The 25,045-nt window shown below is 32.4% G+C and overlaps 1 protein-coding gene across 5 annotated transcripts in view; it reads left to right on the top strand.

Moving 5' to 3' along the window:
* Positions 1-3,646: 3,646 nt before the first annotated feature.
* LOC126889552 (organic cation transporter protein-like) overlaps positions 3,647-25,045 on the top strand; it is a 557,313-nt gene continuing 535,914 nt past the window's right edge. Inside the window, exon 1 of one of the 5 annotated variants that reach the window (XM_050657918.1) lies at positions 3,647-3,954. In XM_050657918.1, coding sequence (XP_050513875.1) covers positions 3,933-3,954 — 22 coding nt within the window. In that variant the 5' untranslated portion in view covers positions 3,647-3,932. Of the gene's footprint in view, positions 3,955-5,464; positions 5,502-7,564; positions 7,600-25,045 lie in introns of those variants that run through there. The other 4 variants (XM_050657915.1, XM_050657920.1, XM_050657919.1 and 1 more) reach the window with 4 other exon arrangements.

Below are 25,045 nucleotides of genomic sequence, written 5' to 3'. Positions count from 1 at the left end.
TAAAAATATTGAAAATATCCCTAAAAGATATTTAATTGAAAACTTATTGGACCATTTTCCTGGTAACACCTCCATGGCTTCTAAAAATTGCAAGCCAGATGGATGCTGAAGCGAAAAAGACAAGAGGGAATTCTAAAACTTGCAATTCACGACCCCGTCTGTTCAGCTGGTAAATTCCAACGGAAAATGGACCTATGTTACTCAAAGGAGTAAAACTAATATAAAAATAAAATAAAAATCTATACCATTTTTATTCAGTTGCAATGCGAAGGCAAAACTATCTTATTTTTCACTTACACTCAAAAAAATTTAGTTCGTAATATTGATTAACAGTGATTACTGAATAGTATTTCGTTGTCCCAACAATTTAGTTTGTTGTTTTAACGAACTTTTAGACATTGACGAATGTATTTGGTTATTGTCACAATGATTGAATAATAATTGTGAGAATAACTAGAGTACATTAATCAATAACACTCAATTTATTCAGCCAATAACTTAGTTTCGTATATTTAATAAATACTGTTAATTCTGGCAGCAACTCACGTTCTTGATTTCGTAGCAATTACCTTGGTTTATGGTGACAACGTACAGATTTCATTAAAACAATGTACAAATGTTGTTAATATAGAGTAATATATGATTATTGAATAGATGTAAATTGATTGTTGTGACAACGAATGCATTAATACTCACAATCCATGCGTGCATTGTGACAATAATCGTAGTTGTTGAGACAATAAATGTTTTGCTTGACCATTTGAAAGTTAACGGCTTTTCCTTATCGTGATACCCCTAGCTTCTCTGTGTTACCGAAGTGCCGAATAATAATTGCATTTCGTTTTCAAGTGTAGTCCGTAATAGAAGAAACTTTTTGTGTGTCTATTATCGTGAAATTTCGGTCGAATTCTTTTTAAATTAATTAATTTTTTTCGAATCATGAGAAAACTAATTATTATTTTTAAAAATTTAAATGCAAAATAAAATATTACAGTATTATCGAAGGTCTGAAGTCCCTGAGAACCTCTATAATGATTATTTTAATAAGTCACAGGGGTGAAAAAGAGAAAATTTAGTATGATTTTTAATTTGAAATAGGCATACCATTCAACAGAAACTTTTTGTTTATTCTAAGGGACTTTCTGCCCTCGGTAATAATGTAATATTTTATTCTGCGTTTAAATTTTTCAAAAATACTTATTAGTTTTCTCAGAATTTCAAAAAAATATGAATGCGTTTAAAAAGAATTCGATCGAAATTTTGCACCTGCGCTCTCAAAAAGGATTAAACTGTTATACATTTTTGGAATCACTATTTCAAACGCTTTTAAATAAGCTATCACATGACGTACTTTCCCATTAAAAAATCAAAGTTACGCCGCGCCTGTCACCTGAAGAGGAATCGTGTAAAGTTCGAAACATTGATGTTATAATATACTTTGATTATTTTAAAAATCGACCTGTCCGAGAGTTTTGCTTATGTTGTAAACATAAATAAGTTAATAAGGGGGTGGGGAGAGTGTATCACTTATTCCAGTACACTGTATAAGTGAAATCATATTAAAAATCACACAGTGTAAAGTCCTTTAGGTTAAGGACAAAAAAAGGGGGATTTAAAAAATTATTATTAATCAATTAATATCATACAATGGGCTATTGCATTCAGTAATTATTAATATAAAATACGTTCATAGTAGAAATAAACGAAACTGATTGTAAGAATGAATAGAATTGCTTGTAAGAAAAACCGTATTTATTGTGGGAATGAACGGAATTAATTGTAACAATAAATTGAAATAATTGTAAAAATAAACGAAATACGTTAGGAGAAATAACACTGTTATTGACACAACGAATAGTCTTCGTCGGTCAATTAACCACGTTGTTGTTTCAATAAATATTGGGCTCAATAAATAGTGTTTCACGTGGCCTCAAAATGGTTTGACTTATCCATGTTGTCTTATTAATTAATAAAAGAATTTAGATGTGAATTTATTCACTTTAAAGGGTTATTATACCCTATATCTGTGGCTTTTGCCCAGTATCCATGTTTTTTATTGTGTCGTTTAGCAATTGCTCTTCTATGAAGGTTTTATAAGAGGACGTAAGTTTTTCACTCATTTTTTATATAAAAAAATTTTATCTTAAAATGTCCTTTTAGGAAGCTCTGATGATGGCAAGTTATGTGTCGAAAGTACTCAGCTGATAATAAAATTATTTTTTTACACACTATCAAAAGTTTTTTGAAAACATACACCTGTTTGCCGTTTTGACCTCAATAAATAGTGTTCGTAATATCAATAAATAGTGTTCGTTGACTCAGTGAACAGAGTTCGTAATACCAATAAAGTGATATTATGGTATACATAATGAATGTTCATCCATTCAATAAACGCAATACATTGGCTCAACGAACGAAAATAATGAATTGATGAACATCGTTTTGTTGTCCCAATAAAACCAAGAATTGGACAAATTTTAAGTATTGCATTTGTTGTCTGAATTAACATTTTTATTGATATTACGTACCTTTTTGGTTGAGTGTAGTACAGAGAGCGCAAACCAGCACTCTAAATCGACAATTTTCGACTGTAATTGGAGTCATCATCAGAGAGGCGTAGGTTTTGCTGCTTTCTGCCCCAAGTGAAAAAACTCCGAGAGTTTATCCCTGCATTGAAACTGACGTTTATGGAGTAGGTGTCTAGCGACATCTGGCAACTGAAAGTCAAAGTTTTCAACCTAATAGAAATATTAAAAATATTGAAAAATATTAAAAATATCCGTAAGACGTATTTAATTGAAAACTTATTGCACCTCCATGACACCTAAAACACCTCCATGACTTTTAAAAATTGCAAACCTCTTAAAACTTACCAAATGTCATTTGCATATCTCAACCGGTTTTAGAGCAATAACTAAATCGTCAGTTTGTAAGAAAAAATTCAACATCCAGTATCTCGGAAACGAAGCATTTACGGACATATATGTATATAAAGCAAACTGTCATTATTTTTTCATGCAGAATTAGCCCTTTAAGTTTGTCGCACTTATTTAGAAACACCCTGTATTGATAAAGAGCATGGCTAGTTGTCAAAGTACCTAACTTTTACATTATCCAACATAAATGAATGAGTCAAAAAGGAATGAAAGAATGTTAAGAAAGGCTAAGGCTACAATTGAGATTTAATTTCAATATTTTTTAAATGCTAGAATATTCCACAGGGTGTTACGAACTTTCAGGAAAAAACACAGTATTATTGTTACACCCGGCATACAATGACATTTACCTGTTCAGCAACATTATTACTACATCCATATTCTTAGAGAATAAGGCCATAATATATTGAAAAAATCACTAAAATCGGTCAACAGGTTTAGGAGATTCGACACATCAAAAATAACCCATTTTGAAGGTGTCCCGATTTTTTTGGCCAGGAGTGTACTTTATAAAAAGGGACAGTTTTTCGTTAAGGATTTAAATAACATTAATTAAATTAATTGAACTGAGCGGTGAATTTTTTGTTTATCTCATTTAACCGCACAACTCAAAACGCAACAGCAGCGTTGTTGCAGACTTCATTCAGTATCCCCTATAAACCCAGCCTCCTAGCTGCGTTCCTTGCACTGCACCCATGCCATTCGAGCAATCTCAATCAACTCACTTCCGACCACTATAGTACCCGCTTGTTTTAAAAAAGGACCCGATTAAGTACATCAGTTTGTTGTATTAACGCGTCGGATAATCAACACGCGAGCGTTAATTTATCATTTGCGAAGTGGATGGATACATATCGATATTAACTAGTTCATAAGATGATTAATAAAACACCGACAGCGAGAAAAAATTGTTAGTTTCGCGAAAATATTTCTGTGTGTGGTAATTAGCTCCCGAGTTTACTGGACGTTCATATAAGTGTGAATTGTGGCGCGACGATGGAGAAAAAAATTGCCAAAGGTACGATTATTGTTTATCGTTTACAAAATTATGAATATGTAAATTTTATATATCGGGGAAATTAGCAAGAGTTTTATTTTCTTTGTTACTTTGATGTTTATTAAAATTATTTACCATTATACAATTACTGAAAAAATAATTTACTGTTTTTATTGAGAATAGCCCACAATGTTACAATACAATTTTTAAGAAGTTTATGTATTTCAATATTCGATTTCCAGTTCGAAAATTTCGGAAATGGTTCTCAAAATAAAGAAAATTAATAAATTTTAAATTAAATGAATTCAGATTATATTATTAATAATTTTGAGAACATTTGAAAACAGATATTATACAATTTTAAGTTAAATGAATTCAAATTATATTATTAATAATTTTGAGTAACGCTCATCGCATCTGATTTGTCTTTGAAGAGAATACATATAATGATCTCAATATTAATATCAAAATTAATCTTATTATTTGTAAACTTAATTCATATTCTATTATAGATTTACATTACATACAAATTTGACCCACTCCTTCTTATTTATGGTCCTTGCTTTTATTCATGTTGTTACCCTTTTTTCGATAATTCTTCCTTCCTCTTTGCGTTTTGCCTGCCAAATCTGTTTCACTGGTTTTGTATTCTCCATTCTCTGAAAATGACTCAAATAACTGAGTTGCCTTTTTTGCAAATGTCGAATTTAACTTTTTGCTAATGTTGACTCTATTTGCAAATTTTGAATTTTCGTAGTCTATCTCTATTGATAACTCTTCGTCTGCATTTCATAAATTTCACTTCTAGTGGCTCTATTTTACTCTTTTGTCGTTCTGTTAGAACCTACGCCTCGCAACCAAAGGTTGATACAGGCCTGAATATTTACTGAACAAATTAATTTTTGTTTTTCTTGTTATTTCATTCGTATTTATAAATTTATTGATCATTGCATACTATAAGTTCATCGTTTTTTGAATTCTATTGTTATTTATTTCCTGTCTTCCATTGTCTTCCAATTCTATTCCTAAGATTTGGAAGGTTCGTGCTTATTCTATATTTGATTTTTTTGTTTTTTCTTCCTTTTTTTTCATCTTTTCCATATATATTTGTAGTTCTTTCTCATTATCAACATGACTACGTCATCTGCGAATGTTCATTCTAAAATATCAAATTTTACTCACATAAATTTTTTGAATTTTACGTTACATTCTTTAATTATTGACGTATTTTATTTATTTAATTAACTTGTTCTTCAAAAACCGAAAAATACGTCAAAACCGGTAACGTTTATAACATTTAAAAAATTAGCTAACACTTGTGATTGCTCTCAAAGAGGGTTTTTGTGGTGATGAAAAGTAATGAAGATACAATTGTTCTTGATTTGAGAAGAAGATGGATATATATCGATATTAACTAGTTCATAAGATGGTTAATAAAACACCGACTGCGAGAAAAAATTGTTAGTTTCGCGAAAATATTTCTGTGTGTGGTAATTAGCTCCTAAGTTTACTAGACGTTCATATAAGTGTGAATTGTGGCGCGACGATGGATAAAAAAATTGCCAAAGGTACGATTATTGTTTATCGTTTACAAAATTATGAATATGTAAATTTTATATATCGGGGAAATTAGCAGAAGTTTTATTTTCTTTGTTACTTTGATGTTTATTAAAATTATTTACCATTATACAACTACTTAAAAAATAATTTACTGTTTTTATTGAGAATAATCCAATATTTTACTTTAAAACAAGTTTATTTCAATATTCGATTTCCAATTCGGATATTTCGGAAATGGTTCTCAAAATAGAGAAAATTAATAAATTAAACAAATTTTGTTTTTGTTAAAAAATTTGTTTTTTTTTGGTAAAAAATTATTCTACTAAATTAATTTTATCTGATTCATTCATTTTGACAATTCAAATAGATATTACACAATTTTAAATTAAATGAATTCAAATTATATTATTAATAATTTTGAGTAACGCTCATCGCATGTGATTTGTCTTTGAAGAGACCACATGCAATGATTTCAATATTAATATCAAAATTAATCTTATTTGCAAACTTATTTATTTATTTATTTTTTTTTATTTAGCTAATGCCTCGACAACTAATGGCCACTGGCATGGTAGGTACGGTAATTTTGAACAGTTAGGTACCTAGTGTCATGTGTAGTGTGTGTGTTGAGTAAGTGTCTTGTTACTTTGCAAAGTCGACGTCATTGTCTTTGCAAATAGACGCTAATTGTATCCGAACGTCTGCGGTCCCTCCGGTGAATACCGATCCCACAAGGACAGAAACTATATTCATTTATTAATTTATAATAAATGAAAAATTTCTGACCCTGGTGAGATTCGAACCCACAACCTTTCGGATTTTTTCGATCCAAAGGCAGGCGCTCTTACCACTGAGCCACGGAGGGGGTGCAAACTTATTTATTATTCTACTATAGATTTACATTATTTACAAATTTGACCGACTCCTTATTTATGGTCAGTTACCGTGCTTATATTCATGTTGTTACCGTTTTTTCGATAATTCTTCCTTCCTCTTTGCGTTTTGCCTGCCAAATCTATTTCACTGGTTTTGTATTCTCCATCCTCTGAAAATGACACCAATAACTAAGTTGCCTTTTTTCTGTATATAATAATGTTGACTCTATTTGCAAATTTTAAATTTTCGTAGTCCATCTCTATTGATAACTCTTCGAACGCATCTCATATATTTCATTTCTAGTGGATCTATTTTACTCTTTTGTCGTTCTGTTAGAATCCACTACTCGCAACCAAAGGTTGATACAGGCCTGAATATTTACTGAACAAATTAATTTCTGTTTTTCTTGTTATTTCATTCTTATTTATAAATTTACTGTTCACCCGTTCACCGCCTACTTTTTTGAATTCTATTATTGTTATTTATTTCCTGTCTTCCAATTCTATTTCTAAGTATTGAAAGGTCCGTGTTTATTTTATATTTGTTTTTTTTGTTTTTTCTTCCTGTAGTTCCATTTGTAGTTGTTTCTCATTTTCGACCAATATGACTACGTCGTCTGCGAATCTTCATTCTAAAATATCAAATTTTACTCACATAAATTTTTTGAATTTTATGTTACAGTCTTTAATTATTGGCGTATTTCATTTTTTTTTTAATTAACTTGTTCTTCAAAAACAGAAAAATACGTCAAAATCGGTAACTGTTTATAACTTTTGAAAAATTAGCTAACACTTTTGTGATTGCTGTCAAGAGGGGTTTTGTAGTGATGAAAAGTAATGAAGATACAATAGTTCTTCATTTGAGAAGAAGATAGATACATATCGATATTAACTAGTTCATAAGATGGTTAAGAAAACACGAACGATGGTTAGTTTCGCAAAAATATTTCTATGTGTGGTATAGTCGATTCGCTAAACTCCGATACAACTGGCTAGAGATTTTAGTCCGTAATGTTTTTGTTTTTTGCCAATTTTGCAAAAATTGGCAAAGTTACTAACAATTTAGTAATTATTTTTTGCCAATTTTACCAAAATTGGCAAAATTACTTACTAAAATCACTAGCCAGTTGTGTCTGAGTTTAGCGAACGGACTATAATTAGCTCCCGAGTTTACTGGACGTTCATATAAATGTGAATTGTGGCGCGACGATGGAGAAAAAAATTGCCAAAGGTACGATTATTGTTTTGAATAAATATGTAAATTGGGTAAATCGGGAAAATTAGCTAGAGCTTCATGTGCTTTGTTACTTTGATGTTTATTAAAATAATTTACCTTCAAATAAATGAAAAAATTATTTACTATTTTTATTGAGAATAAGCCACAATTTTACTTTAACATAAGTTTATTTGACGTTTCGATTTCCACTTCAGGAATCGTTCTCAAAATAGAAGGCATTAAACAAATTTTATTTTTATAACTATGTAAAAATTTCTTCTAATATAATTTAATTTTACCTTTTATCTGACTCATTCATATTGACAATTCAGGCATATATTATACATTCTAAAATAGATGATTTCAAAATGATATTGTCAATATTTTTAAGTTACGTTTTTGAAGTTACTCGACAAATCACGTCTGTGAAAAACCAATCACATGCATTGATTTTAATATTAATATCAAAATAATCTTATTTGTAAACTTAATTAATATTCTACTATAGATTTATATTATGTACAAATCTGAACCACTCCTTCTTATTTATGGTCAGCAGTAGGGATGGGAAAAACCTACCGGTTTAAACCTAAAACCGGTTTTTTTACTTCGCAATAACCGGTTGTTTTATTGTCCCGGTTATAACCGGTTTTTTCTTTTTAAAATAAAAACCGGTTATTAGGTTTTTACGGTGATTAGGATTAGGTTAGGTATTATTTTGGATCCCAATCATAAATTATTATTCTCAAGTAATTATTCCAAACAAAACCATAATTCAAATTTTATTTTATTTTATAAAATACAGAAGCAAACTAAAACTGCAATCTCATATCAGCCAGAAACAATTATTAAGATTTATTATAATATTTCCTTGAAAAGGTATTTGTGATCATAATATTTACATAAGAAGTGATCTAGTTGAATTAGAGGCAAACATCATCTATTTTTCACACTTAACTCTTGACATTGAAAGTGGGTGAGTGACTTTTTCCTGATTACCAAAATAATGTTCTGACTATGAATATTGAATTACTGATTACGAATACGAATCTTCAAGAATTTCGCTACGTTTTCAAAACGATACACTGATACAGGAAGTATTAAATGAGTTAAAATGTACCTATTCTACAAATATACAAACGTGTTAAAAGTAATACATGTTCTTTCGATAGTACTAATTTTGATCATATTGATATCGAGTCGAATGGAGTATCGCAAACTAAAGTGTATTGTAAATGTAACTTTGTAACCTATTGGATTAAAAAAACTGAAAACCGGTTGGCCGGTTATAACCGCCAGGTTAAACCGTAAGCAAAAAAAACCGGTATAACCGAAAACCGGTGTTTTGTCAAAAACCGCCATCCCTAGTCAGCAGCCTCGCTTCTATTCATGTTGGTACACTTTTTTCGATGATATTTCCTATGGTTATATTCCATGTTTGTCGTGGTCTACCTATTTTCCTTCCACTTTACGTTGTGTCTGCCAAACAACTTTCACCGGTTTTATAATTTCTTCATTCTCTAAAGATGACACCACTTACTGAGTTGCCTTCTTTCTGTATATTCTAATGTTGACTCTATTGGCAAATCTTCTCTTATTTGAATGTTCCGTAGTCTACCTCTATTGATAACTCCTCGAACGCATCTAGATATTTCATTTCTAGTGCCTGTGTTTTATTCTTTTGTCTGTTAGAACTCACGACTCGCAACCTAAGGTTGATACAGGCCTGTATAGAGGATGTTTCATTAATAATTGTCCATATAGTAACTGGAGAAACCTTAGCACAAAATACGAAGATTTAACATAAAACATTTAAGAGGAAACAGTAGCGATCAACAGTTAGCGAAAACGCGTTCCAAGATTGCGGCTGTAACTTTGAATATTTTCTCGACATATTTGGCACACGTATTCGTAATATAATAAAGAATGGCGGTACAGAGCCCAATTTGAAAAATATATTAATATGTGGAAATAACTCTGTAATTAATTACAATATTAAAAAAACGAACTTGTACCGCCATTAAGAAGAACAAAAAAATAGACTTTCTTTAAATAAACTTTTTTATCCGATGCCTAGATTTTGTGTCATTTTGGAACTACATACTAAAATTTTTTATTTTATTAGTAGTTCCAAAATGACACAAAATCTAGGCATCGGATAAAAAAGTTTATTTGAAGAAAGTGTATTTTTTTGTTCTTCTTAATGGTGGTACAGACTCGTTTTGTAATATTGTATTTAATTACAGAGTAATTTCCACATATTAATATATTTTTCAAATTGGGCTCTGTACCGCCATTCTTTATTATATTACGAATACGTGTGCCAATTATCTCGAAAAATATTCAAAATTGCAGCCGCAATCTTGGAAGGCGTTTTGGCTACCTGTTGATCGCTACTGTATCATCTTAAATAAAATGTGGTTCCTTAGTTAGTTACAAGGTGTTTTATCTAAACATTTAAAAATTATTTTTGCCCAGCATTTTAAAACTATTCGACGTATATTTTTCATACTTGACAGAAAGTGCGACTACTATACAGCCTATTAAATTATGATAAACAAATATTTATAGCTACTACCAGAGGCGTACAGCAGGGGATAGTAAATGGTTGACCCTTCTCAAATTCTACGCCACTGGAGGAATTACTATTTTAGTGCCATTTTTAGATTTTCCAATACTTTCTACGTAAATAATATACTCTTCATTGGTAACGATAAAGTCATTAGTTTTCGAGATATTTGAAGTTAAATATGAAACGGCACAGTTATTTTGATTAATTTATGGTGTGATTCATATGATTAAAATTTAAAAATTTTGGTACCCAGTACTTTAAAACTATTTGGCGTATCCTTATCATACTTGGCAGAAAGTGTAGTTACTGTACACCCTACTAAATTAAAATAAATAAACGTTTCTAGCTACTACCAGAGGCGTACGACAGGGGATAGTGGCAGGTTGACCCTCCCCAAATTCTACGCCACTGACGAAATTGCTATTTCAATTTAATTTTTTTATTTTTCAATATTTTTATTTAAATAATACACTCTTCATCCGTAACGATAAAATTATTAGTTTTCGAGATATTTGAAATTAAAAATGAAGCGACACAATACATTAATCAAAATAACCGTGTCGTTTCATTTTTAACTTCAAAGATCTCGAAAACTAATGACTTTATCGTTACGAATGAAGAGTATATTATTTTCGTAGAAAGTATTTGAGAATCCAAAAATTGAACTAAAATAGCAATTCCGCCAGTGGCGTAGAATTTGGAGAGGGTCAACCATTCACTTTCCCCCGTCGTACGCCTCTGGTAATAGACAGAAACGTCTGTTTAACATAATTTAGTAATTTGTACAGTACCTATACTTCCTGACAATTACGAAAAGGATACGTTGAATAGTTTTAAAATGCTGAGTAAAAATAATTTTTAAATTATTAGATAAAACACCCTGTAACTCAGTAAGTAACCACATTATTTTGTTTAAGTGTTTTAGGTTAAATCTTCGTATTTTGTGCTTAGGTTTCTCCAGTTACTATATGGACAATTATTAAAGAAACACCCTGTATTGACTGAATAACTTAATTTTTTATTTTTCTTATTTTATTCTTATTTATTTTATTGTTCATTGCATACCATAGGTTCATCGTTTTTGAATTCTATTGTTATTATCTGCTTCCTGTCTGGAAGTGGATGGATGTGTGGGAGAATTTGGCTTGGGAGAAAGAAATGAAAGGGGGGACAGACTTGTCGAATTCTGCCAAAGCGAGGAGCTGGTAGTAATGAATACATTATTTAAACTACCTAAAAGAAGACTTTATACCTGGAAATCACCGGTGGATTCGGAAGATCACATTGTAAGAAACCAGATAGATTACATTTTAATCAAATCCAGATATAAAAACACTATAAAGTCTGTGAGAACATACCCCGGAGCTGACATAAATTCAGACCATAATCCACTAGTAGGCGTAATAAAGATAAAATTAAAAAAGATCCAGAAACAAACAAATATACCACGATTCGATGTCTCAAAGATAAAAGAAGAACCTATACGTCAGAGTTTAAAACAAGAAATAAATGATAACTTAAAGAAAATCAAACAAGACGTGATAAAGACAACAGATGTTAATGACAAATGGAACATGATACAAGAAACGTTAGTAGACGCAGGAAAGAAAATATTACAGACAAAAATAAGAAAAAAACAGAGATGGATGACTTCAGAAATCCTAGAGTTAATGGAGGAAAGAAGAAAACATAAAGGCAGGAATAAGGCAAAATACAAAGAAATAGAGAGGTTAATAATAAAGAAAATAAAAGAGGCCAAATCCACCTGGCTGACAAATCAATGCAGTGAAATAGAGGAATATTCTAAAAAACATGATAGCTTTAATATGTATAAGAAAATAAAGGAAATCACAAATACACAGCGAAAAAAGAAAGATGGCCTTAAAGACATAAATGGAAAAATTATTATAGAAGTCAAAGAGAAATTAAAAAAGTGGAAGGCGTACATAACAGATCTGTTTGAGGATAATAGACAAGAACCGGAAGAAATGGATAGCGAAACGGGACCAGAGATCATAATGGAGGAAATCGAACAAGCAATACGAAACGCAAAAAACGGAAAAACTGTAGGTCCAGACGAAATACCTGCAGAATTACTGAAATGTCTAGATGATGAAACTCTACCTGTACTACTGGATCTGTTTAATGAAGTATATAAAACCGGAAAAATAGCTCAGGAATGGTTGGTGTCCACCTTTGTACCAATACCTAAAACAATATATGCCAAAGATTGTTCAGACTATAGGACAATATCACTAATAAGCCATACCCTCAAAATATTTCTAAAGGTGATTCATGGAAGATTATACAGAAAGCTAGAAAATGATATGGATGATACCCAATTCGGGTTCCGCAAAGGACTTGGAACAAGAGAGGCATTGTTTGCATTTAATGTCCTCTCTCAAAGATGCTTAGATATGAACCTGGATATTTATTCCTGTTTCATCGACTTCGAAAAAGCATTCGACAGAGTCTGACATGAAAAACTAATAGAATTATTGAAAAACAGAGATATAGACAGACGAGACTTACGAATTATCATCAATCTGTATTGGAATCAAAAGGCCAATATAAAGATAGACGAACAAGAGTCCGGGAATATTGATATAAAGAGAGGGGTAAGACAGGGTTGTGTACTGTCGCCGCTACTGTTTAACGTGTACAGTGAAGCCATATTTCAGGAAGCGATAGCGGAACTAAGTGATGGAACCTCTATAAACGGAAGAACAGTAAATAACATAAGATTCGCTGATGACACCATTATAATGGCAGACACCCTTGAGTCGCTACAAGAATTGTTAAATAGAATTAACGATTATTGCATTCGATATGGACTCAAAATAAACAAGAAAAAAACTAAATTTATTATTGTCTCAAAAACACAACATGGAAATGAAAGGTTAATACTAGAGCAAACCCAAATAGAAAAAGAAAGACATACAAATATCTGGGAACCTGGGTTGATGACAAAAATGACCAAAGCAAAGAAATTAAAGTCCGAATTGAAACTGCAAGGCAAGCATTTATAAAAATGAAGACACTGCTTACAAACAAAGATCTTCAGTTGCCTCTCAGATTGAGGGCTCTAAGATCCTACATATTTTCTATATTACTATACGGAATGGAAGCTTGGACATTGAAAAGGCAACATATAGAAAAAATAGTAGCGTTCGAAATGTGGTGTTACAGAAGAATGTTGAAAATTCAGTGGGTTCAAAGGATTACCAATGTTGAAGTGCTACGACGTTTAAATAAGGAGTTAGAAATTATGAACAGTATAAACACAAGAAAACTAGAATATTTGGGTCACATTACCAGAGGAGAGAGATATGAGCTGCTGAGAGTTGTTATGCAAGGAAGGATCCAAGGAAAAAGAAGCATAGGAAGAAGACGCATCTCCTGGCTGAGGAACCTTAGAGAATGGTTTAACTGTAGTTCATTACAACTGTTCAGAGCAGCAGCCAACAAAGTGACCATAGCCATTATGATATCCAACCTCCGCTAGGAGATGGAACTTTAAGAAGAAGAAGCTTCCTGTCTTCGATTGTCTTCCAATTCTACTTCTAAGTAGGTATTGGAAGGTTCGTGCTTATTATATACTTACTTTTTTTATATTTTTTCTTCCTCTTTTTCACCTTCTCCATATTTCTCTGTAGTTGTTTTTCATTTTCGGCCAATATGACTAAATCGTCGGCGAATGCTCATTCGGAAATGTCCTCTTCTTAAATTACTATAACTCATATACATTTTTTAACTTTTACGTTACATTCTTTAATTATTGGCGTATTTTATTTTTTTTTAATTGACTCGTTCTTCAAAAACAGAAAAATATGGCAAAATCGGTAATAGTTTATAACTTTTGTAAAAATTACTAAAATTGATAGTGTTAAGGTCTTCTCTGGTGTATTTTTGGTCGCTGAATCGAATGCGACTAGTCGCGATTACTCAAAATATGTTGTTATTTTGTTAATAACAAAATAATAGTTTATTCGCCGAAAAGCTCGAAATGCGCTATCTACAGCAAGTTTGTAGCCTTTTTCATAGTATTTTATACGCTTAATTGATTGCCGCTAGTCGTGATAGCTTAAACTACGCTCCGACTTTGTTATTAATAAATTATTGTAAAAATAACGGTTTATAGTACGTTCACTCACGGTTTTTGCTCTAAATTTAAAAAAAACACTTGGGATGACATGAAATTTAGCACGCACGTAGCTAAAATGTCAAACAAAAAAAGTGATATTGTGCCGATGTCTGCTTCTACCCTGGGGTGAGTTTCACCCCTTTTCGGGGGTGAGAAAAAAAACCTTTAAAATAAGTCCGGAAGTGGATAAGCTGATTAATTCTAAGCAACTTTTGTTCAATACAATTTTTTCACTTACTCAATACTTTTCCAGTTATTTGGTTTTTTTGTTGAAAAATAAACATATGCACTCGCAAATAACTCGAAAAGTATTGACTTAGTGAAAAAACTGTATAGAGCACACGTTGCGTTGCTTAGAATTAATCAGTTTATCCAATTTCGGACTTATTTTAAAGGTTTCTTCTTACACTCCCGAATCCCGAAACGGAATGAAACTCACACCCAGGGTAAAAGCACACATCGGCATAATATTACTTGTTTTGTTTGACATGTTAGCTACGCGCATGCCAAATTTCATGTCATTCCAAGACTACCATACTTTCCAAAAAAATGTGATTGAAATATTGATACCTCTACAGCCCCCTTTAAGGTTAGCTATGACACGATTTTAATAAGCAACTCATGCTAGAATTATTTGTCTATTAGTCTAAGAGCTGGGAGCGGATTTTGTGCGTGATAAGTAATATGGAAGCACTGTACGGGGATATGTTGAATTAGTTGTGTACATGACTTTCACCAACGGCCGGAAACCAGAGTTGGGGCCGAGGGTAGTTATAAGGGGTCAAAGTCGCGGATTTTATTATTTTTTTTTATGACGCTTATGATCGATATAGTGCACCAAAATTTGGGAATACGTAGGTCATGACATACCTATGTAAAATCTCAAGGGGCTCAACGCTGCGTGGCCAACAAAGGGGTGAGGGTAGGGGTGAATATAAAAAATATACCGGGTTTTTTTGCGACGTTCGTGATTGAGATAGTGCACCAAAATTTGGGTATAAGTAGATCATGACATAAATAATTAAAATCCCGAGAGCCGGAAACCAGAGTGGGGAAGGAAGGTAGTTATAAGGGGTCAACATTCCGTTTTTTATTATTTTTTTGTGACGCTCATAAACTCCATAAACTCTGATCGGGATAGCGCCCCAAAATTTGGGAATAAGTAGGTCATGACGTAACTAAGTAAAATCTCCAGGAGTGGAACGCTGCGTGGTCGACAAAGTGGTGGGGCAGGGGTGAATATAAAAAAATGGTAGGGTTTTTTTGCGACGTTCATGATTGAGATAGTGCACCAAAATTTGGAAATAAGTATACCATGACATAACTAAGTAATATCCCCAGAGGCGGAAACCAGAGTGGCGGACGAGGGTAGTTATAAGGGGTAAAATTCGCGGTCCTTATTATTTTTTTTGTGGCGCTCATGATGGAGATAGTGCACCAAAATTTGGGAGTAAGTAGATTATGACGTAACTAAGTAAAATCTTCAGGGGCGGAACGCTGCTTGGGGTACAAAGGGTGGTAGGCAGGGGTGAGTATAAAAATATATATGGGGGTTTTTTGCCGTTCTTGATCGAGATAGTGCACCAAAATTTGGGAATAAGTAGATCATGACATTACTAAGTAAAATCTCCAGGGGCGGAACGCTGCGTGGGGAACAAATGTTGTGCCGGGTCACAAAAAAATAATACACACTGCGAATTTGACCCCTTAAAACTACCCTCATCCCCAACTCTGGTTTCCGGCTCTGGGGATTTTACTTAACTAAGTTATGGTCTACTTATTCCCAAATTTTGGTCCACTATCTCAATCACGAACGTCGCAAAAAACCCTTTATATTTTTTATATTTACCCCAACCCCCACCACTTTGTCGGCCACGCAGCGTTCCGCCCCTAGAGATGTTACTTAGTTACGTCATGACCTACTTACTCCCAAATTTTGGTGCACTATCTCGATCATGAGCGTCATAAAAAAAAATAATAAAATCCGCGATTTTGACCCCTTATAACTACCCTCGGCCCCAACTCTGGTTTCCAGCCGTTGGTGAAAGTCATGTACACAACTAATTCAACATATCCCCGTATAGTTTTTCCATATTACTTATCACGCACAAAATCCGCTTCTATATCTCCGACTATATGTATAAAATTTAAGAAAAAAAATGTTTTATCCGGAAAGCAGATGATTGTTAGTTTCGCGAAAAACTCCCTACTTTACTTGATGTTTTTAATATGACTGTGAATTGTGAATTATTGTATACTAGGTCTGGATCCCGCGTATGAAAAAAAAGTTGATTAATAGCAAGCTGAAAATTTGTTAATAGCTTAAGGGTGTCTAGACTTACAAACTTTGATATATGGGAACACTGAAACAGGGAAGCTTTAATTGTGGAACAGGTTAAAAAATTGGAACGGTCAGACCACGAAAACTTCACATGTATTTTGTCCGACAGAACTTCCAATTGATTTCTTACCCTTTCACTAAACACTCATGCAAAAATCAGACTGCTATTTATCACCTGTCATAATTCCTGTCATTTGACCGGTTCTACGTGTCCCACTCATTAAAATGCCCATTTGGTGATAAATAGCAGTCTGATTTTTGCATTAGAGTTTAATGAAAGGGTAACAAATCAATTGGAAGTTCTCTCGGACAAAATACATGTGACGTGTTCGTGGTATGACCGTTCCAAATTTTTAAGTCGTTCCACAATTAAAACTTTCCCTGTTCCATTGTTCCCATATATCAAAGTTTGTCCGATTAGACACCCTTAAATAATTAACAAATTTTCAGCTTGCTATTAATCAACTTTTTTTTATATACGCGGGAAGACCTATACGTATGTCGGGAAAATTAGATAAAATTTCATATGCTTTGTTTTTTAAGGTTTATTAAAATAATTTACCATTATAAAAATGAAAAAATATTTTACTATTTTTCTTGGGAATTAGCCACAATTTTACTACTAAAATAAGTTTATTTGACATTTAAATCACCACTTTACTAATCGTTCTTAAAATAGAAAACATTAATAAATGAAACGAATTTTGGTTTTGTTACTTGGTAAAAATTTCGTCTAATAATATAATTTTATCTCACTTTAACTTTTTTAAATTAAGAATATCCCTCAGAAAAATCATAGCGTGTGATTTTTCTTTAAAAAGAAAACCACATGTAATGATGATGATGATGATCCAATAAATCACGAAGAAAATACCCAGGAGAAAAACCTCATGGTTTATCCCACGACGTGGTAAGTAGTTGGTCGTACATTTAGTTTACTCTCAATATTAACATATGTATAACTCTAATTTTATATGATTATGTTCTCTTAAAACATACTAAGTACCCTTTTAGACTAAGACACTGGTGTCTGACACCGGTGTCCGCCACCGGTGTTCAATTGCAGCAAAGCATTGTTGAGCAACTAAAATCTTTTGAGCTAGACAGTCAAAGTGGCCCGTCTGTAGTCGATCGTTTAAAACAATGCTTTGCTGCCGGTGGCGAGACCGGTGTCAGACACCGGTGTCCACCAGTGTATTATTCTGAAAGGGTACTAATATAGGCCAGGGTAATAAGACAAACATATACCCTCGTGACACTTCAACAGCCAGGGTACTGAACCGTTTTTTCGACGGGTAATACCTATGAGAACAAATTGTAACTATTTCCTGCGTAGCATCTGGCGGCCATTTTAATTATAAACAATTTAGTGTCAAAAAACGGCCTTTTTCTTTTTTTTAATCAATGAAAAACATTAAGACTTTGGTTTTCTTAGTGGAAACATCTTCGAGAGAATTAAAAAAGCAGTAAAATGCGTATTACAAAGTTTGATATACTTATTTATTGTTAATATAATTGCGAAAAAAGGTCGAAACAGCAAAAAAATTAATTTCGCAATAACAATTATAAAAATAAGTATACAGCTTTGAAATTTTTGTCAAATGAGGGATCTTTGGTGGTTAATACGTGATAAAAATTTAAAGCGATTCATTCATTTGTTTAAATTTTATTCAAATTGTTTATCCCAGAGAGCTTTTTTTGCAATAACATAAGTCAGAAAAAAATTACTTTAGAACCATTCTCCACGTGTCAAATGAAAGATCATGAGTTAACCTTTCAAATTAGTTTAAAAAAAGTAAATAAAAATGCATTTATTAGTAATACGTAATTATGCAAAAATATCGTCATTTCTTCCTTATAAACTTTTTGAATAACTTTTTTCAAAGAAATCTTTTTTTAACGTGTTTTAGGTGCACAACTACCAAGTAATGGTATGTATATGATAATTGATGAAAAATTGTAGTAAATATATGTAATTTGTTGTATAAAAAAATACAAAATTTATAAGGAAAAATTGGCCATACCTTTGCATAATTATTTATTAATAATAAATGCACCAAGCCATGGGCCTTCTAGGCCTAAGGAGCTAAACTGTATATATAATAAATGAATTTTTTATTCACTTTTTTTAAACCAATTTGAAAATTTGGCTCATGCTCTTTCATTTGATACCCATAGAATGGTTCTAACATTCTTTTTTTCTGACTTATGTTATTGAAAAAAAGGTCTCTGGGTTAATCAATTTGAATAAAATATAAACAATTAAATGAATCGCTTTGAAATTTTTGTCACATATTAAGCACCAAAGAACCCTAATTTGACACAAATTTGAAAGCTGTACACTTATTTTTAAAATAGTTATTGTATGACTATATTAAACTTTATAATACGCCATTTTAAAGCTTTTTCCATTCTCTCGAAGATATTTGTACTAAGAAAACGATAAGTCTTACTGCTTTCCATTAATTTGAATAAAGGAAAAAATACCGTTTTTCTACACTAAATTGTTTATAAATAAAAATGGCCGCCAGATCCTAAGCAGGAAATAGTTACAATTTGTTCTTATAGGTATTACCTGTCGAAAAAATGCTTCAGTACCCTGGCTGTTGAAGTGTCATGGAAAATACCTTATTACCCTGGACTAATAGTGGTATATTTCTGCAAATTTATTATCAGGTGACAAAAACAACATTTCTTTAATTACTTAATGTTTTATATTTTGAGAACGATTTCCAAAGTGGAAAACGGCACGTCAAATAAATTTATTTTAAAGTAAAATTGTCCTAATAAAAAGAATAAATTTCATTGATGCACTAAGAAGATAGCTTTAGAAAAATATGAAAAAATAAAGAATACATAAAATGGAAAATACTACACATACGTTTTAAACGTTTTTATCTACGACTGATACATAATATATGTATTATACTTGTGGTGTTTGCAATATAATGCCATATAATAATCCCTTAGGGATTAATAATGCGGGATTAATAGCTATTAATCCCTCTGGCAGAACAATCACAAAATTCACCACGGAAACAAAATAATCAACCTCAAAAAGTGTCACTGTCAAACGAATAGTATATTTGACAGTTTGTGTTGAGATGGACGAAAATGAAGAATCTTTTAATTGTACACCACCAGAAATTGTAGAACTAGCTACAGCAACAGCATCTACCTTAATACCTTATGTAAATATTTGTATTAAAAACTCTACTAAAGTTAATGATGATTCTCAAACAATTCAGTTTATTAATTGTACTATTACTAATTTTAATGTTTTTAACAAATAAAGTTGTTCATTAAAAATCTTAAATTAATTAATTTGTCGTAGATAAAGTAGAGTATACTACTCGCAATAATGGCTCTCTTTCCCTCGGAATGTTACTCCCTCGCCGCTAACGCGGCTCGGTTCGTAAATATTCCTCGGGAATAATAGCCATCATTATTGACTCGTGGTATAGTCTGTTCGCTAAACTCAGACGCAACTTTCTAGATATTTTGATCGGTAATGTTGCCAATTTTAATAAAATTGGCAAAAAATAATTACTAAATAGTTAATAATCATATAATCTACTATAGAGCATTCGACGAGTTTGAAAACAACAATTTTAAATTATGATACCGATCGAATTTTTTAGATACTATTTAACTTCAAAGTACCTTTATTAAATCGAAAATGACCCCACCAAGTGAGTTGCCTTTTTTCTACAGAGTGAATAATTAATAATTTGCAATGTTTTAACTGTAGATTCCCTGGCTCAAAATATTAAGGTTTAACCCAAATCTGCTAGCCTGCTATGGGAGCTAGAGCTCTTTAACCCGGGAGCAGTCGCCATGTTAGAAAAAATCTTACATTTTATCCTTTTTTAAATACCTCCAGAACACTTCTATTTTTAGAAAAATGAACACTGGTACGCCTATTTATCTTCCAGAAATAAATCGATTCCATAAAATGGGAATTCCCAGTGCCTGTGATAGGCGTTCCTTTTGGGTAGGGCAACGGCTATTTTATCGCATACCTTTTTTGTCTTTAACTTTTAAGCATTTTTGACGCTGGATTAATACATTGTTAGGTATTCTAGTACTAAAACGTACTCTTGCTTTAAATCGGTAGGATACACCGTTTTCTAGAAAAATCGATTTGAAATTTTTTCTAAAGATAAAATAATCGTATTCTTTTGCTCATGATCATCTTTCAGTGCGTCACAGTTTTTCGATTTCTTTCTAACGTATTAAATTGTATATGACAGAAAAAAAGGCACGTCGGTGATTACTTCGGTAATTATTTCTAGTTCGGTGATTATTCTAGTTGTCGATAGATGGCGCCATAATAAAAAAATAATTTTTTTTTAATTAGATAATAATATTACAAATATAATCTGTATAATTTATAACACTATACAAATCAAAGAAAATACCATTTTATAAATGCAAGAAACACATTTGATTTGTTTTTATTCCAACTTGAAAATAAAATGTGACAACTGTCAGATTTAACTAAAATGTCATGTTAGAATAAATGTCATAAATGTGTATTATCACGGACTTACCCTCTTTCCTATTATTTGTTACGCACTGAAAAATGATCATGAAAAGGACAATACCAGTTTTTATTTTTCTAAACAATTGTTTTTCGAAATCTTTTTTCAAACTCAAAAATTTACCGGAAAACGGTGTTAAAAATTTACCGACTTAAAGCAAGAGAACCTTTTAGTACTAAAATTCCTCAGAATTTCATAATCCAGTATTAAAAATTTTAAAAATTAAAAGACAAAAAAGGTATGCGATAAAGTAACCATTGCCCTAACCAAAACGGACGCTTATGACCTGTAGTAGAAATTCTAAATTTATGGAATCGGTTTATCTCTAAAAGATAAATAGGCCTACCAGTTTTCGTTTTTCTAAATAAAAGCGTTCTGGAGGTATTTAAAACTTTAATTACAAGGCCCCATCTTCAAAGAGCTTTAGCTCCCTTAGGAAGCATATTTAGACTAGGTGATTTGGGTTAAACCTCAATATTTTGAGCCCAGAAATCGACAGTTAAAATATTTGCAATTCTTAATGAAACACCCTGTATATATTATTGTGTTTTCAATTTTATCAATCAAAGGCAAAATCAAAATTAAATTAAATTTTTTTTTAAATAACGCGGGCACATAAATTTGATACACCCTGTATATTGAGCTGTAAATATTTATTAGAATTTAGTTTGGATGTAAGTGGATTTTTTTTAATGAGCTTTCCGATGAAACATTAAAGACTTTTGTGAATAATTAAAGTGAAAAGGACGATGTATTTAGGTTTAAAATGGAGAAAGTTTGTTTACTACGGAAACTATAGAATCCACAGCTGGATGTAATTATCATTTTCGAGAAAAGTGGCTTTAAAAAGAAAGTTTGGAATTCTAATATCTTTGTTCAACACGAGTAAATGTTGTAGAGTTTCCCCGAAAGTAATTAGGATGGTCGGAATAATTTTGAACATGAATGTTTGTTTGTCGAATGGAAAAGATTGTTTCTGATTCTTGGCAAGTTGGAAGGGGAAAGGTAGTTTGAATGATTGAGAGAGTTTGAAAAAGAAGTCATTATGTTTTTGGTATCGCTGAGGAGCAGTTCGACGTTTTCGTGAATAGATAGTTAGCAAGTACCAGTGGTTTGTTTGATAGTGGAAAATAGTGTTGAAAAGTGGAACGAGAGACAGATCAAATTGAGACGAAATACCTCTTTGATTCTGTATTATCGTGAGAAGGAGAGCAGAGAATTTTTGGAGTTTTTTTTGAATCTAGTACGTGTCAAAAGAGGCCCGGCTTGTTGGAGAATTGGTGCTGGTATGCTGATAGTTTTGAAGCTGGAGAACGGAGAGGGCTTTGATGAGTAGCCTTTAACATAGTCAACGAGGGAGAGCTGTTTTGTGTCCCGAGAAGACATCAGAGTGAGTGAAGCAAAAGATCAGTCAATTTATGTGAAAGAAATTTTTATGTTCGGAAACTAAATTTTTGAGTAAAAAGCATATGAATTAAAATTCCAATATTTCAAAAAGTAAATAGTAAATATAGGTAATCTTGCGAATACATAAATTTGTTTTGTTTAGTTTGTTTTACCAAAGTCATCGGGAACAAACCGATAAATTGTTTTTTTTTAACTAAAATAAATTTAAGTGGTAGAAATTTCATTCGGACATTTGTGTCCACAGGTTTTAGTTTTGATAGATTTTTAGAGTATTGATTTTGATAAATAAAAGACAATTCTGTATGTTTATTTTAATATTTTGAAAATAAAAATGTATACCATTTTTATTCATTCAGTTGCGGTGCGAAACCAAAACTGTCTTAATTTTTACTCAGATCAGAGAGTGCAGCCAGCACCCTTATCGACGATTTCACCTCTTGTTAGAGGTTCATCAGAGACTGCATAGGCTGCTTTTCTCTGGCCCAGGTAAAAATCTTCGACATATCCATCTCCCACCGCAACTGACGAGATGGTAGTAGGTGCCTAGCGGCATCTGCTAAATAAAAGACTAAGTTTTTCAACCTAATAAAAATATTTGTAAATTAAATATTTTTAAAAGATTTTTAACTGAAAAACTTTATTGGCCCATTTCCTGGTGACAACCTCCAAGGCTACTACAATTTGCAAGCCAAATGGATGCTGCAGTGAAGACTAAAGGGAAGGAATTCTACACTATGCAATTCACAACCCCCGTCTGCAGCGTGGTAAAGTTCCAACGGAAAATGGACCTAGTTACTCTATAGGAGTAATACTAATATAAAAATAAAAATGTATACCATTTTTATTCATTCAGTTGCGGTGCGAAACCAAAACTGTCTTAATTTTTACTCAGATCAGAGAGTGCAGCCAGCACCCTTATCGACGATTTCACCTCTTGTTAGAGGTTCATCAGAGACTGCATAGGCTGCTTTTCTCTGGCCCAGGTAAAAATCTTCGACATATCCATCTTCCACCGCAACTGACGAGATGGTAGTAGGTGCCTAGCGGCATCTGCTAAATAAAAGACTAAGTTTTTCAACCTAATAAAAATATTTGTAAATTAAATATTTTTAAAAGATTTTTAATTGAAGAACTTTATTGGCCCATTTCCTGGTGACAACCTCCAAGGCTTCTACAATATGCAAGCCAAATGGATGCTGCAGTGAAGACTAAAGGGAAGGTATTCTACACTATGCAATTCACAACCCCCGTCTGCAGCGTGGTAAAGTTCCAACGGAAAATGGACTTAGTTACTCTATAGGAGTAATACTAATATAAAAATAAAAATGTATACCATTTTTATTCATTCAGTTGCGGTGCGAAACCAAAACTGTCTTAATTTTTACTCAGATCAGAGAGTGCAGCCAGCACCCTTATCGACGATTTCACCTCTTGTTAGAGGTTCATCAGAGACTGCATAGGCTGCTTTTCTCTGGCCCAGGTAAAAATCTTCGACATATCCATCTCCCACCGCAACTGACGAGATGGTAGTAGGTGCCTAGCGGCATCTGCTAAATAAAAGACTAAGTTTTTCAACCTAATAAAAATATTTGTAAATTAAATATTTTTAAAAGATTTTTAATTGAAAAACTTTATTTGCCCATTTCCTGGTGACAACCTCCAAGGCTTCTACAATATGCAAGCCAAATGGATGCTGCAGTGAAGACTAAAGGGAAGGAATTCTACACTATGCAATTCACAACCCCCGTCTGCAGCGTGGTAAAGTTCCAACGGAAAATGGACCTAGTTACTCTATAGGAGCAATACTAATATAAAAAATAAAAATGTATACCATTTTTATTCATTCAGTTGCGGTGCGAAACCAAAACTGTCTTAATTTTTACTCAGATCAGAGAGTGCAGCCAGCACCCTTATCGACGGATATGTCGAAGATTTTTACCTGGGCCAGAGAAAAGCAGCCTATGCAGTCTCTGGTGAACCTCTAACAAGAGGTGAAATCGTCGATAAGGGTGCTGGCTGCACTCTCTGATCTGAGTAAAAATTAAGACAGTTTTGGTTTCGCACCGCAACTGAATGAATAAAAATGGTATACATTTTTATTTTTATATTAGTATTACTCCTATAGAGTAACTAGGTCCATTTTCCGTTGGAACTTTACCACGCTGCAGACGGGGGTTGTGAATTGCATAGTGTAGAATTCCTTCCCTTTAGTCTTCACTGCAGCATCCATTTGGCTTGCATATTGTAGAAACCTTGGAGGTTGTCACCAGGAAATGGGCCAATAAAGTTTTTCAATTAAAAATCTTTTAAAAATATTTAATTTACAAATATTTTTATTAGGTTGAAAAACTTAGTCTTTTATTTAGCAGATGCCGCTAGGCACCTACTACCATCTCGTCAGTTGCGGTGGGAGATGGATATGTCGAAGATTTTTACCTGGGCCAGAGAAAAGC

Source organism: Diabrotica virgifera, chromosome 8 (assembly GCF_917563875.1).
Source record: "Diabrotica virgifera virgifera chromosome 8, PGI_DIABVI_V3a".
In the NCBI taxonomy this organism is placed as follows: Eukaryota; Metazoa; Arthropoda; class Insecta; order Coleoptera; family Chrysomelidae; genus Diabrotica; species Diabrotica virgifera.
This window is presented reverse-complemented; position numbering and strand designations above follow the sequence as displayed.